At 52.7% G+C, this 12,697-nt stretch overlaps 1 protein-coding gene across 3 annotated transcripts in view; it reads left to right on the forward strand.

Annotated features, from left to right (window-relative positions):
* The window catches only part of PAX5 (paired box 5), a 195,641-nt gene that overhangs the window by 161,729 nt on the left and 21,215 nt on the right, over positions 1-12,697 (forward strand). The window contains exon 10 of one of the 3 annotated variants that reach the window (XM_047829003.1): positions 4,320-7,200. The exons of the other annotated variants lie outside the window; for them this stretch is intronic. Coding sequence (XP_047684959.1) covers positions 4,320-4,327 — 8 coding nt within the window. The 3' untranslated portion in view covers positions 4,328-7,200. Of the gene's footprint in view, positions 1-4,319; positions 7,201-12,697 lie in introns of those variants that run through there. 3 annotated transcript variants of the gene reach the window in all.

Genomic DNA, 12,697 nt, shown 5'->3' on the forward strand with positions numbered 1-12,697 from the left:
GGGCCAGGAACGCGGGGTGACAGGCAAGGGGAGCCCAACCGGGCCAGGGAGGCTGGAAATATAGTCATTAATGGGACCCGCGAAGCCCAGATGTCCTCCCTGAATGCGGGTAATTTGTTTTTAATGAAAAACCACGCGGTGACCCTGAACAAATGAATTTTCTTTATAAGGAGTCTATGTGCAACGGCACACATAAAGGACCCAGATCAGGGAGACTTAGATCCAGGGTTGGAAAAAAAAGAGAAAGAAAGAGGGAAGGAGCGGAAAAGAGAGCAAGAGAGATGAAAGAGGGAGGAAGGGAAATTCTAAAATGACAACTGTGTTATCATGTCCTTTTGTCTAAAGAGCAATCCCAGGTCACAAATGCCTTGGGCATTGTCCTGCCAGAGCAGGATGCATGACAGTTGTGGCCATTTTGAGGTCTTGTTCACAACAATGCGAAGAATACGAATCACCATCTGGACGGATCTTTACAATTTACAAGACTCTTTCGTGCATCATCTCAAAGGATCTGTACCATAGTGTTAGGAGGGCACGGTTCGTAGCCCCATTTCACAGAGATGAAAACTGAGGCTTAGGAAAAGTGGTTTGCATACGGTCACACAGCTAGCACGTGGTCCAGTCCAGATGACAAGGGGACTTTGCAATTTGGTGTTTGACTCTCAGAAACACTGTTAGAAATCGCTTTTAGAGAAGGGTGCACATGAGCAGATCTGGGTAAGGGGAGGTACCATGTCTGTCCCCAGGAGTCTTGGACTGAAGCAAATCCCCACAGCCCCTGGAACTTTCCATCAGGGCTTTGTCTATGTGCAGACTTTCTGAGAGTGCTTTGGGTAGGGGATTTCTGGAAACAGAGCTCCCCGGGAAGAAGCCAGAGACACTTGGGACAATGGCTGCAAGGGAACAGAACCTGGAGACCAGCTAGGTATCATCCGCCATTACCTAGGATCTTGTGGTGGGGTGTGGAGCAGGTTACTGGGGGCAGCAGCAAAGACAATGACTCAGTGGGGGCCCTGCCCTTGGCTTTGGTGGCATCTGCATGTAGGGAAAGCACTGAAGGCAGTTAGCACAGGTCTAGATCGGGGAGTGTTTCTGTGGTGTGGGCAGGGGTCTGTTCTAGCACGTACAGTTCTCACAGAGGACCGTAGCACATTCTGTAGCTACAACTCCCTCTGTCATGAGTGGACAGGGCTGGACTCACCCTTAGAAATCAGCCTGCCAGGGTGCAGACGAGGTCAAGGAAAAGCACTTGCTCAGGGTCACACAGCAAATCAGAGGAAGAGCCAGGCTGGCCCTTGCCGTGGTAGCAGCCTGCCCGGTGGTTCCCACTGGGGAAATACTAATGCCCTCCCCACCTTTCAGCGCTTCCCTGAAGCAATGAAAAGAAAGCATTTCGTCTCTTGACCTCAGGCAGGCCTGGTATTCCTGAGGTGGCCCGGGATGACCTGGCTTCTAGAACAACTCAAAGCAGGACTCTTACCTACTCCCGCCTTGTCGTGTTCTTCCTGAGCCCACCTCTTTCCCCGGCCTGGGACCTGGCCAGCTGCAAGAGCATCTCCTGGGATCCGGACCGTCCCCGTCCCCGTCCCTGTCCCCATCAGAGCTTCTTCTGCCTGGGACCTGTAGGCCAGGACCCGGCTCCTCCCGCTCTCTGCTTTTCCTCCGGAGTCAAGCAGCTAGACAAAAAAGAAATGATTGTTTTCTTTTCCTGGGTTCAGTTTCCCTCTGGAAGTTGTGACCCAATTAGAAAATCAGACAAATAGAAAAATCTGGCCATGACCCCAGCTGAGGTTATAAAGTCTCTGCTCGCATTTAGGTCTCTACCTCCGACGCTCTCCTGTGAGTCCTGGCTGGCTCAGGCTTCCTTGGCCACCTGGAGCAGACCTTCCTCAGTGTCGTGCTCCTCTGTAATTGATGCTTTATTCCCCACTGACTTCCAAAATGGATTTGAGACAGCTTCTTGACCTTTCAATAGCATCGGCCCAAACCTGAAATCCCTGTTATACAATAGGTGGGTCTCGGGCAGAGGCCCGGGAGCGAGGCTGCTGTTCCACACCCCCCCCCCCCATGAGTGGACTGCTGGACAGGGTCCCACCGTCGAGCCCATGCTTTGTGCCCAGCTCTGCACCTGGAGTTGCCCATGCTTCGCTGCTGGAGCAGGGAGCTCACTTTCTTGGAAACAGTTTCTGTCTGGATAGGTTCCAGAGCATGCTTCCAAAAACATACTTTTAATCAAAAAGAAGATCACCAGAAAAACTGGGACAAATTGTGATTTTTTTTTTTTTACAGTGGACGATTATAAATGCCAAGAGGGGTTGCCAGTTGGCAAATAAACTCCTCCGGTGAGGTCTTTGATTAATTACACCACCAGCGAGCTGAGCGGGTGGGGTCTCTTAATGGTCCTCAACTGTGGGATAAGTTCTGATCTTCCTTTTCTCCCTCCTTTTCCTCCTTTCTTCCTGCCTTCCTTTCTTCATCAGACAATCCCTCAGCTCTTCCTGGGTGCTGAGCCCAGTTCACAGAGTGGGCACAGAAATAATTGAATTTCTCAAGTCCTTGGAGCATTTGTGGGACACATCACCCATGTTACCTACTCAGAATGGAAAGAAACCAGCTTGATTGTGGCAGTTTGTGGGATCACTAGGCCCAGAGACCAAGCAGGGACCCTGGGGAGGGGGGGAGGGGGGATAGGAAGGTGAGGTTTGGGGGATGCAGGAGCCGAGGGCTCGCCTGCTGACAGGAAGGGATGCTCTGGCCTGTGGCCAGCTGACCCTGGGCCTCCCCAGGAGGGCTCCGAGGGAAGCCTGGTCCCTGGAAGTCTTCACCCTGAAGTGGGTGCCAGACCCGTGTGTACAAACAGGGGACTCAGTATTTAGGAGTGGGGAGGAGCAGGGAGCTGCCCTGAATGGCTGCCCGCTTTGGAAATTTCTATGCATTTGTAATAACAAAATTACCATAATTTGCTCGTTAACGCAGCTAGATCAGTCAAGCATTGTTCCATCGCGGGCAGGGAGGCCGTGGCGCCTCTCTCTGCACACTCTACACACCCCAGCCAGCCTGCCAGCCCGTTAGAGTGCTGGAAATTAGCATGCAAATGGTCCTAATTCGGTGGGCGAGCTGTCAGGCAGCGCCTCTCCGGCCTCGTCTCCGTGAAGGCCCTGACAGCCTGGCTCCAGCGCCGGCCCACCCTCCTCGCTCCAGCCGGGAGGGGCTCCGAGGGGCACCTCCAGACTGACAGCTTGGCGGCCTCCCTCCCTCCATCAGCGCCATCAGGCCTGGCGGCGGGCTCCCCAGGGAGCAGGCAGGGCCTGCCACCGTGCCTGCCGGCCGAAGGAGGCAAGTAGGCAGGTGGGCTGGTGGGGGAGGCTGGCCAACGCTCAGGTCCACCAGCCTGGGCTTGACTGGGGCAATGGGAGAGAGGGAGGGTGGAGCTGTGGCCCCCTGACTCAGGGCCCCGTTGGGACACAGGGACCCTCCCTGCTGACGGGTTCTGAGAGTGGGGACTCTGGGCCCCTTCCCCCACGTGCACATCCACAAGGAGCCAATTCAAATCCTGCCTTGCTCTCCCTTCTTTGTCTTCCCGGTCTGACTTAACGTAGGACTGCCCCTCCCCCACACCTGGAACAGCTCTGTGCAAATTCTGCATGGACTTCCTTCAGCCATATTGAAGAACTGGGGCTGGGGAGGGGGGGTGGCTAAGACGGTGTGTGCTTTGGGCAGGGTGTCCTAGACTGGACTCCACACCCTTGGGCCTCAGTCCTGCCTCCAGGTTTACCAGCCTTTGGGGCAAGTCACCTTCCCCTCTCTGGACCTCAGTCTCTGCATCTTTATAGTGGGGACATCTTTATGGTGTTCCTCTCAGGGCGTCGTGAGGGTAAGAGAGAGGGAGAAGGCCCTGCTGTCTAGTAGTTAGTAGCTGACGTGTAGTGAGAACCTCCGTGTGCTGGTCACTTCCCAGCCTGCTTGCCCTTCACAAGAACCCCACGGGGCGGGTGTTGATCTTACCCTCTTTCACAGAGGAGGAGGCTGAGGCCTCCGCTCATACGGAGGAACCTGCCCAAGTGGCAGGGCCAGGACAGTCCAGTCTTGCTTGCTCCAGAGCCCTTTTAACAGGAGAAAGCGCAGGGCGCTGAGAGCCGGGTCTACTTCTGAGAAAAGCACCAGGACACCACCTTGCAGGTGAATCACGCTGTTACGGGGTTTGGCACATCCTCAGTACTAAATAAACGTGTGAAGGAAGAGAACCAGGTGGGCCCGGGTGTGACTGTCTTTGGGATCCCCAGTATCCATTCTTATGTTCCCCTCCTGATCTGTGACAGCAGAATGAAGAAGCTACTGCAGGAGAAAGAGGGGGAACCACAAGGCTTATCTTGAAGTTCCCTCATGCTGTTTCTCAAGAGCTTGCTCCTTGCTCGCCATCAGCCAGATGCAGCCCCATGCCAAATGGCAGGGTTTGGTGAGTGGACAGCGGGACGGATTTCAGTCCATCAGCTGGTAGCTCTTATGCAATGAACAACCTACTCATCCTTACATGGCTGCCTGCCCCTTTGTCTGTTTTAAGGGAATCTCACTGGGCCTTTTGAGCTTTCAGGTAAACAAACACAGAGGTAAGAGAGATGCTGAGAAATCCAAAACCCCAGCTGGCTCCTGGCTGTCTGGGGGGCAGAAGCAGGCTCCTGAGCTTGAGTCCCTGCCGCATCCCAGCACCACCCACTGCTCAGCACAGAGCCTGGGACAGAGCAGACGCTCAGTAAAGGTTTAGAAGCCACATTTAATAACACGCGGACTAAGAAAAAAACCCCAAATATGCAAATATGTGCCAGGATGAGCTAAAGTATGCAAATATGTGCCAGGTCATCCAACCTGTGTACCTCAGACCAAACACCTTCAGCCAGCTGTGACTTTCATTTCCATGTGGATTTTTCTTTCCATCCAGTCTTTGGTTTGTTTATTGGGGGCCCATGGCATGAGCCTGATGGAACTTTAGGGCTGTTATGCACCAATCTCTCAATAGCTGCTATTGGGCTCTTGAAGAGAACAAGTCCTTCCAACCACAGGGTCTCAGGCACTATGAGGACAGTTCAGGGGCACACTCACTCCCACCCCAGAGGCCGTCCTGGAGACATCCTAAGTTCCCTGAATGAGAACGGATGGATGCCTGCAAACTGCATTTCTGCTCTAGGAAGAATTGCCCAGGCTCCCCCTAGTGGAGAATTGGGGTGCGATGCTCTGCTGCGTTCCTGGTATGTGGCAGGACCCGGCAGGAATGCCTCCTGCCGCCACAGCCTTTCTCAGTTTACCCACGGCTGGTACGTGCATACTCTCCTGGAATCCTTGTCACAACCCCTTGGTTGTGGGTACCCTTGGTTATCGCTTTTGTTAGAGACTGAGTGGAAGGGGCTGGCCCGAGGTCATACAGAGCCAGGTACTTTTCCTTCCACCAACAGCCCACATCTGGCCTTATTCACCGAGTGTCCTTGGCTTTGGCCAGCTGACCGTCTGCTTGCGTGACCACACAGCCTGGCCCTTCTTGGCCTCGTGGCACTTCTTCCCCAAGTGGCCAGAAGGGACCACTCTGTGGATAGGGCAGTCTTTCAGTACCTTTGCAGTAGCCTCCTTACTGGCCTCCCCACCGCCAATGTTGCCCCTTTAGTCCATTCCCAACATGGCAGCCAGAGTAAGCCATTACAGTCTGAGTCTTAGAGTAGAAGCCAAAATCCTTATATCATCTCTCCCTCCCCACTTCCCTCCTTCACCTCATCTTCTACCTCCTCCCCTTCGCTTCTCCTCTCCCGCCATGCAGACCTCCTCACTGCCCTTCCAACACACTGCCTGCGCTCCTGCCTCAGGGCCTTTGCACTTGCTCTTCCCTCTGATATCCACATAGCTAATTCTCACTTCCTTCAGCTTGTTATTCAAAAGTCACCTTTCTGGTGAAGCCATCCCTACCCGGTCTATCTAAAATTTTACCACTTTATGTTTTCCCCATAACACATGCTGTATGCTGTAGTTTTACTTATTTGTTTTGTTTATTGTCTGTTTGTAGTACTAGAATGGGAGCTCTGTGAGGGCAGGGTCTTTTATCTGTGTTGTTCATGGCTGTATCCTCGGTGTCTGGAACAGTGCCAGGTATTTAGTACGTACTCAGTCAATAGCTGAGGAATAAGTCAGTGGATAAGTGGACGAGCTGCTGTGTGCCTTGCGTCAAGGTCAACACAGACGGGATGTCCCAGCACATCTGTGGTGCTCCCCCACCTAGCCCTGCATTTGCTCCCTTAGGAGGCTTCTCGACTCTTCCTTCCTTAGCCCCCAAAGATCTCTCCCCTCTTCTCCTGCCCCCCTATCTTGTTCCCCCCAGAAGATGCCTCTCAGCCAGGTCTGTGGGCTGGTCACAGAGGACACAGATGAACATGTCGGTTGAATTTAAGAAAGAAGAGATCTCCATCAGCACAGCCAACTTCAGGGCTGATCCAGTCAGTACACTCCTGGGGAAACTGAGGCCTGAACTGAGTTTGGGGTAGAGAAGAGACTCCCTCCTGGTCCTTAGAGTTGTGAGACTGGCCTGAGGGGCAGTCCTGACTCAGCTCCCCCCGCAGAACCTGTGCCTTATCAGCTCACTGAGTAGTGGTGATGGCTGCCCAATGACCTGCTTGGAGTTCAGCCACACCAGCCAAGCCCTTCGTAGTGTAATTAGAGGTTGGCCTCCTTAGGACCTGGGGACTAGACACCTGTGTGCCCCTGGGTCCGTTGGGCGACTCCTTCATGGGGGGCAGTGCTTCTCGAACTTGACTGCACAAGGCCAGCTGGGGATCATCTCCCAGAGTAGATTCTGGTCCAGTAAGCCCAGAGTAGGGCCCAGGATGCTGCATTTGAACAAGCTCCCCAGTGATGCTGACGTGGCTACATTCAAGTCGCTATCCACTGGTGCTCCTGCTCACTGCATGTTGCAGTCACCTCTGAAGTTTGGGTAAATCCTGATATCTGGCCCCACCGCAGAGAGGCCGATTCAACTGGGATGAGGTATGTCCTGGTCACCTGGGGTTTTCAAAACTCCCCAGATGATTCTAACAGGCAGCCAGGTTCGGGAACCACTGGCCTGGGTCACTGCACATCATCCCTGCACCCGGGGCAGCTCCGCTCTGGGGAAGCAATACAACTGAAAGACAGAGGTGGGGGGGTTGACACAATGAGGAGGGGTGAGGAGCTGGGAGGCTGCATCCCGCTTCTGGGCACAGGAGAGGACACCCAAGGATGCAGTGGGGGGCACGGATACCAAAGGATGGGGCTGCTGAGTCTGGATGCCAGCAGTGAGGGAGGGATAGAGAGAGCCTGGGAAGCCACCAGGAGAGGTGAAGCAGCTGAATGGCCCCTCAGAGCCCTGGTCTCTGGCTTCAATCCTAACCCTGCCTCTGACAGCAAAGTAACTCCCTTCCCCCTCTTCAGCCTAGCCTGCCTCTCTGCGTCTCTACCTGTACCCCTGCACTGGTCCCCAACCACCCAGGACCCATGTAATTTATGTGTGTGTTTCCCCCTCCTGCAGACTGTGGGCTCTTGGTGGGCAGGGACCGTGTCTGATTCATCTCTGCCTCCCCAGGCCCCAGGCCCTGCGTGCTGGGGGTAGGAAAGGTGTGTGGAATTGAGTGTATTCCTCCGGGCACAGTGGTGCTCAGGGCCTCTGTGCTACTGAGTTCCCAGGGCACAGCAAAGCCTGCGCATCGTGGTAGTAATTGTGAAGGTAAATCTTGTCTGGTCTCCTCGCAAACACTTGGTGAGGCTTTCCATAAATATGTCAGCAGCAGCATTAAAATTTGATGGCAGGCGGCTCAGGTCGGGACTAGCACTGTGACTTCCCAGCAAGGTATGACACCATCACCTCCCTCTCATTAGTCAGCGGCTGGATGCGCGGGCCTCTGCATGGAGCTGGGCCCAGCCAGGGGGAGGTGATTTCTTCCGGGGAGGACCCCTGGCTGCTCTGAGGGACAGGCCAAGGTCTACACCACAGAAGAGTAAGTCAGCTTTGGGCTGACGTTGGGCTGAGAGGTAGAGTCCCTGAAGGCCCTGGGAATGTGCCCAGAGGCTAGATGGCCTCTGAGCTGGAGGAGGCCTGAGCCATTTTTTGAGTCTGGGAGCTGATAATAAGGGCTGGGGACTCGTTTCAGCTTTATAGACAGCCTGGTGGAAATTGTCCATTTGCCCCCAAAAAGGCCTCATAGAACACTTTAAAAGGGCACGGCATTAAACTCATCATTTGAGCAAGCAAAGGAGTCTGGGAAGAAAAGTATTTAGATTGGAACCCAGTCTTGTCTACTTCCCACCCCGCCATTGTCCATTTGGGGAAACTGAGGCTAGGTGAACCTGAAAGAGCCATGTTCAGGGTCACACTGTGGTAGAGACAGAATGAGATCAGGGGCCTAACTCCTAGATTAAGACTTTCTCTGCAATCAAGTATTTGGGGCACTTGTTGAAATATGAGGAATCTACCTAGAAATACAATTTTTATTAAGAAAATAAGCGTGAGTGCATCCATTTTTCCAACAATCACACAGAGCATGTGCTGTGTGCCGAAGACTGAGTTAAGCATTAAATAGCCCCTCACATCTGTAGAATGCTTTTGATTCCCACAGGACTTTGACATGCACCAGTATTATTTAGTGTTGTAATACCATGTAGCAAATGAGGAAGTCAGGTTCAGAGAGGTAAAGTGACCTCTCCAAGCCACTCAGCTAAGTGGCCGAGGGGCTTTGACAGGGACTGGCTGACTGCAAGCCCACGGTCTTCCCATCCCCTCTGTTACCAACACGGTGTGGCAGCCATTGCTGCTGTCAGGGCCTGTGCAGAACATCAGGCCCGCTGTTTACAATTAATTACAAAAAAAAATAAAAGGGGCTCACTCAGTTGAGCATCTAACTTCGGCTCAGGTCATGATCTCACAGTTCGTGAGTTCGAGCCCCGTGTTGGACTCTGTGCTGACAGCTCAGAGCCTGGAGCCTGCTTCCGATTCTGTGTCTCCTTCTCTCTCCGCCCCTCTCCCGCTTGTGCTCTGTCTCTCTCTGTCTCTCAAAAATAAATAAACGTAAAAAAAAAAAATTAAAAAAAAAACCCTAAAATCGCGATGTGTTTCCAAGCAGTTAAAGAGTTTCTGGGTTTTTTTTTTTTTAAGTTTATTTATTTATTTTGAGAGAGAGAGTGAGCAAGTGCATGAGCCTGGGAGAGGCAGAGAGAGAGGAAGAGAGAGAGAGAGAATCCCAAGCAGGCTGTCATGGTCGGTGTGGAGCCTGATGCAGGGCTTGAACGCATGAATCATGAGATCACGACCTGAGCTGAAGTTGGACTAACTGCCTGAGGCACCCAGGCGCCCCAAAAGTATCTGGGGTTTATTGGGCAGTGTGCTACATTAGCAGTTGCCTCGTTGGGCCTCTGTGGCTTGTCCCATGCCAGGACACGCTGCGTCCTGCTAAACTGGCCTCCTGTTTGGGAGACTGACCTCACCCCCAGGTTCCCTTCCCTGGTGATGCAGGCCTCACACTTTGACTCTTTTGAATGCAGCCAGGGCTGGCAGGAGGTACATAGAGACAAGTTTTGGTAACCTACTAAATGATGAAGCATGAATGTTCACTGAGGCCCACTTCTCAGCCACTTCCTACAGGAAGCCCTCCTGAATACCCCAGCTAGAATAAATTCTAACTTCCTCTCCGATTTTAAACTCACGTTGCCCTTTTCTTGTACCCAAATTTCTAGTTCAGGGTCTAAGAACCCCTTAGCTGCAAGGAGTTCCTGAGAACTGGAGTATGAGACCCTCCCGGGGGCTAAGCACAGAGCTCTGAATGGAGTAGGGCCACTGTCAGTGTTGAGTTGAATAGATTTACCAAAATCGTAATGAGTTTTTTAGACATCCATCACAGATATGTGAACTGGATTTGGGGTGGGGGGTGGATACGATTCAGTGTTAACGCCAGCTGAATTCTGTGGAATCTGGAGCCTCGAAGTTTAGGTCATGGAATGGGGGCTTCTGGCAAGGTCACTCGAAGAAAGCCTTCAGGTTTCCAGACTGAGCATCTTCCGATGGCCAAGGGAGTGGTAAGGAAAAAAACCTTCCTAGTTATCCAGCCCAGCTGCAGCCCCAAGGAATGCAGTTTGTTCTTGCTCTTTTCTGAGCTCTTAACTACCAGTGGGTTTTGCTCTTGCCTTTTAAAAACACCAAAGCAAAATGATAGCAAGAACCACACTTCTCTTAGACCCTCCTGCAGGGAGCCAAACTCAGTGCCATTGTTGTGTGTCAGAGAGGCCTGGCCAGGCCTGGTGGGAGCCCAGCCCCTCAGGAGAGCACCCATCCGGGGCTCCTTTCCCCCACGGGACCTGCACCCTGGCCCCTGCAACAAACGTAGCCCACTTCCCTTTCCTTGTGTGTTTTGCTGCCTTCCTCTGTCTGTCTCATGCTTCTACCAAAGATCAAGAACCAGAGTTTTACTACTGCTTTTCTAGCATGATTCCATGACCCGGTTAGGTCTGACACCCACAGGAGCTGGCCTAAGGAAGGAGCGGTGCATTTATGCTGTGGGTGGGGCCCTGTGCTGGGGGCAGGGAAGGTTGCCAGGATCTGCTAGTCCTGATGATCACTTGGTGATGGTCTTGGTTCACGCCCTCGAGGAGGAGCTGGACTCACCAACAGACGAATGGAGACAGGGTCACAACTACTCCAAGTCTGGGCAGGAAGTGCTCTGGACCATGGGGCTGAGGATTCAGAGGAAAGTGGGGGAATGCTCTCAGCTGGCACGATCACTCCAGAAAGGCTTCCTGGAGAAAGCAGTATTTGAGCTGGGTCTTGACAAGTTGGGAGATTAGACACGAAGAGGAAGAGGAAGGTGGTATTTCAGATGAAAGGCACAGAATGAGTGGATGGCGATGGGCCCCGTGGAGCATCAGGGGACTGGCGATTGGTCTTTGGGGCAAGCGGAGAATGGGAGGTGTGGCTCAGAAGCTCACTGGGACCAGACCCTACAGGGTCTTGAATGGCACCATGGAGCTTCTGGTCATCGTCTTGCGGCTTTGTCATCACAACTGTGCTGCCTGTGGGCACTCCCGGGTGAGGCGCCCCAGAGACTGGGAACTCCCTTGCCTCCCCCCACCCACGCACACAAATCAGGTGTTGTGCCCTAGAGAGGCTGCAAGAGCAGTTTGCACACTGAACATTGTCTTGCCCGTTGTTTGCTTAGATGAGGGCATGGAGACGGAATTCTGGAATAATACCACAGCGGGTGAGCAGATTAAAACTGACCCAGAACTGCTCCAAACGTGCCATAGCATAGCCAAGTGTCTCAAATTGAAATGTCTACAGGGGCCCAGACAGGTTACAGGAAGATGGGAAGTCAGCCTTGGGGGACAAGACAGTGGTTGTAAATTGCTTGTGACTGATGACACACTTGCCCCTTTCAAACACTGGGCTGACCATCAGTATATTTTGACTGGCCCCACGTGGCCAGAAGGCCCCAGTTCCTGCCTCTGATGACGGCCAGCTGGTGGGGTCTGCTGTGCACCCTGTAGCCCACGGTGGAGGTGCTGTAATGCGACAGTGGGGTTGTTTCCCTTGAGTTCCCCGAAGGGCCCTTGCATTCAGGTTCTTGCGGTAGACAGCAGGAGTCGAGCTAACGGCACAACAGAGGACCAAGCTGAGGTTCAGAATGGTCACTCGGCTGCCTCAAGGCCAGTCAGTGGCAGAGAGCCAGGGCTCGGCCCTGGTCTCCAGCCCAGTCTCTGTCTGATTGCAAAGCCCACGGCTCTCTTGAGAAACAGAAGTGAGACACATTCAGCATTCACTCTCTCACACTTGCCCTCTCTCTCGGTTTTTCTCTTCTCTGTTTTTCTGAAGGCCTTCGTGGCTGGCTTGAGCTGGTGGGAGAAGAGGTTTTTCCCAGGAATGGATCGATGCTCTGTGTACCAGGCTGTCTGGGCTGACAGGGCTGACCTTTACTGAGTTGGCTCGGGTTTTCCTTTCCCTGTTGGGAGTCCACGAAGGTCTTGCTCTGGAGAGAGGGAGGTTGAGAAGCCTTGGCCTTCAAGGGGGCCCATCTGGGGGTGGGTGCAGTGAGAGTAGGAAAGGGGAAAGTGTTAGTGCTGAACACCCTTTGGGGTCAGTTATTTAAATCTCTGCGGCACACACTTTCTTTACAGGTGAGAAAACTGGGGCTTGGTGAGAAGGGGCTTGGTCAAAATCACTCAGGGAGGCTTTGACAGAGCCCCAGACTTCAGTGTGTGTGCACAACATGCACATCCATGTATACACATGTGTATGTATGTACATGTCTATATTCATGTATATATGTGTGTATATATATATGTTATGTGTATACACATGTATGTTACACATGTAATACCTAGGATAGTAATACAATGTATATACAATTATAGAGTATATATATATATTTGAGAGTTTGTGCCCGTGTGGGATGCTGCAGTTATCATCTCTCTGACTATAGATAGCAACGCACCGAGTACCCACTGACCCTCAAGCCCCTCAAGCCACGGCACATCATGCGGTTCTACAAAACCATGGGGAGGAGCTGGAGAAATCTCACGGTCCTTTTCAAGTCTTTCCTTCCTCCTCCTCCTCTGCAAAGATTTTCTCTCAAAGCCCGGTTTCAATCCTTCAGAAATAGAACTTGGCCGCGAAGTCACTTTGAAAGACTTTCCGTATGTTAAT

The sequence above is a fragment of the Prionailurus viverrinus genome, chromosome D4, assembly GCF_022837055.1.
Source record: "Prionailurus viverrinus isolate Anna chromosome D4, UM_Priviv_1.0, whole genome shotgun sequence".
In the NCBI taxonomy this organism is placed as follows: domain Eukaryota; kingdom Metazoa; phylum Chordata; class Mammalia; order Carnivora; family Felidae; genus Prionailurus; species Prionailurus viverrinus.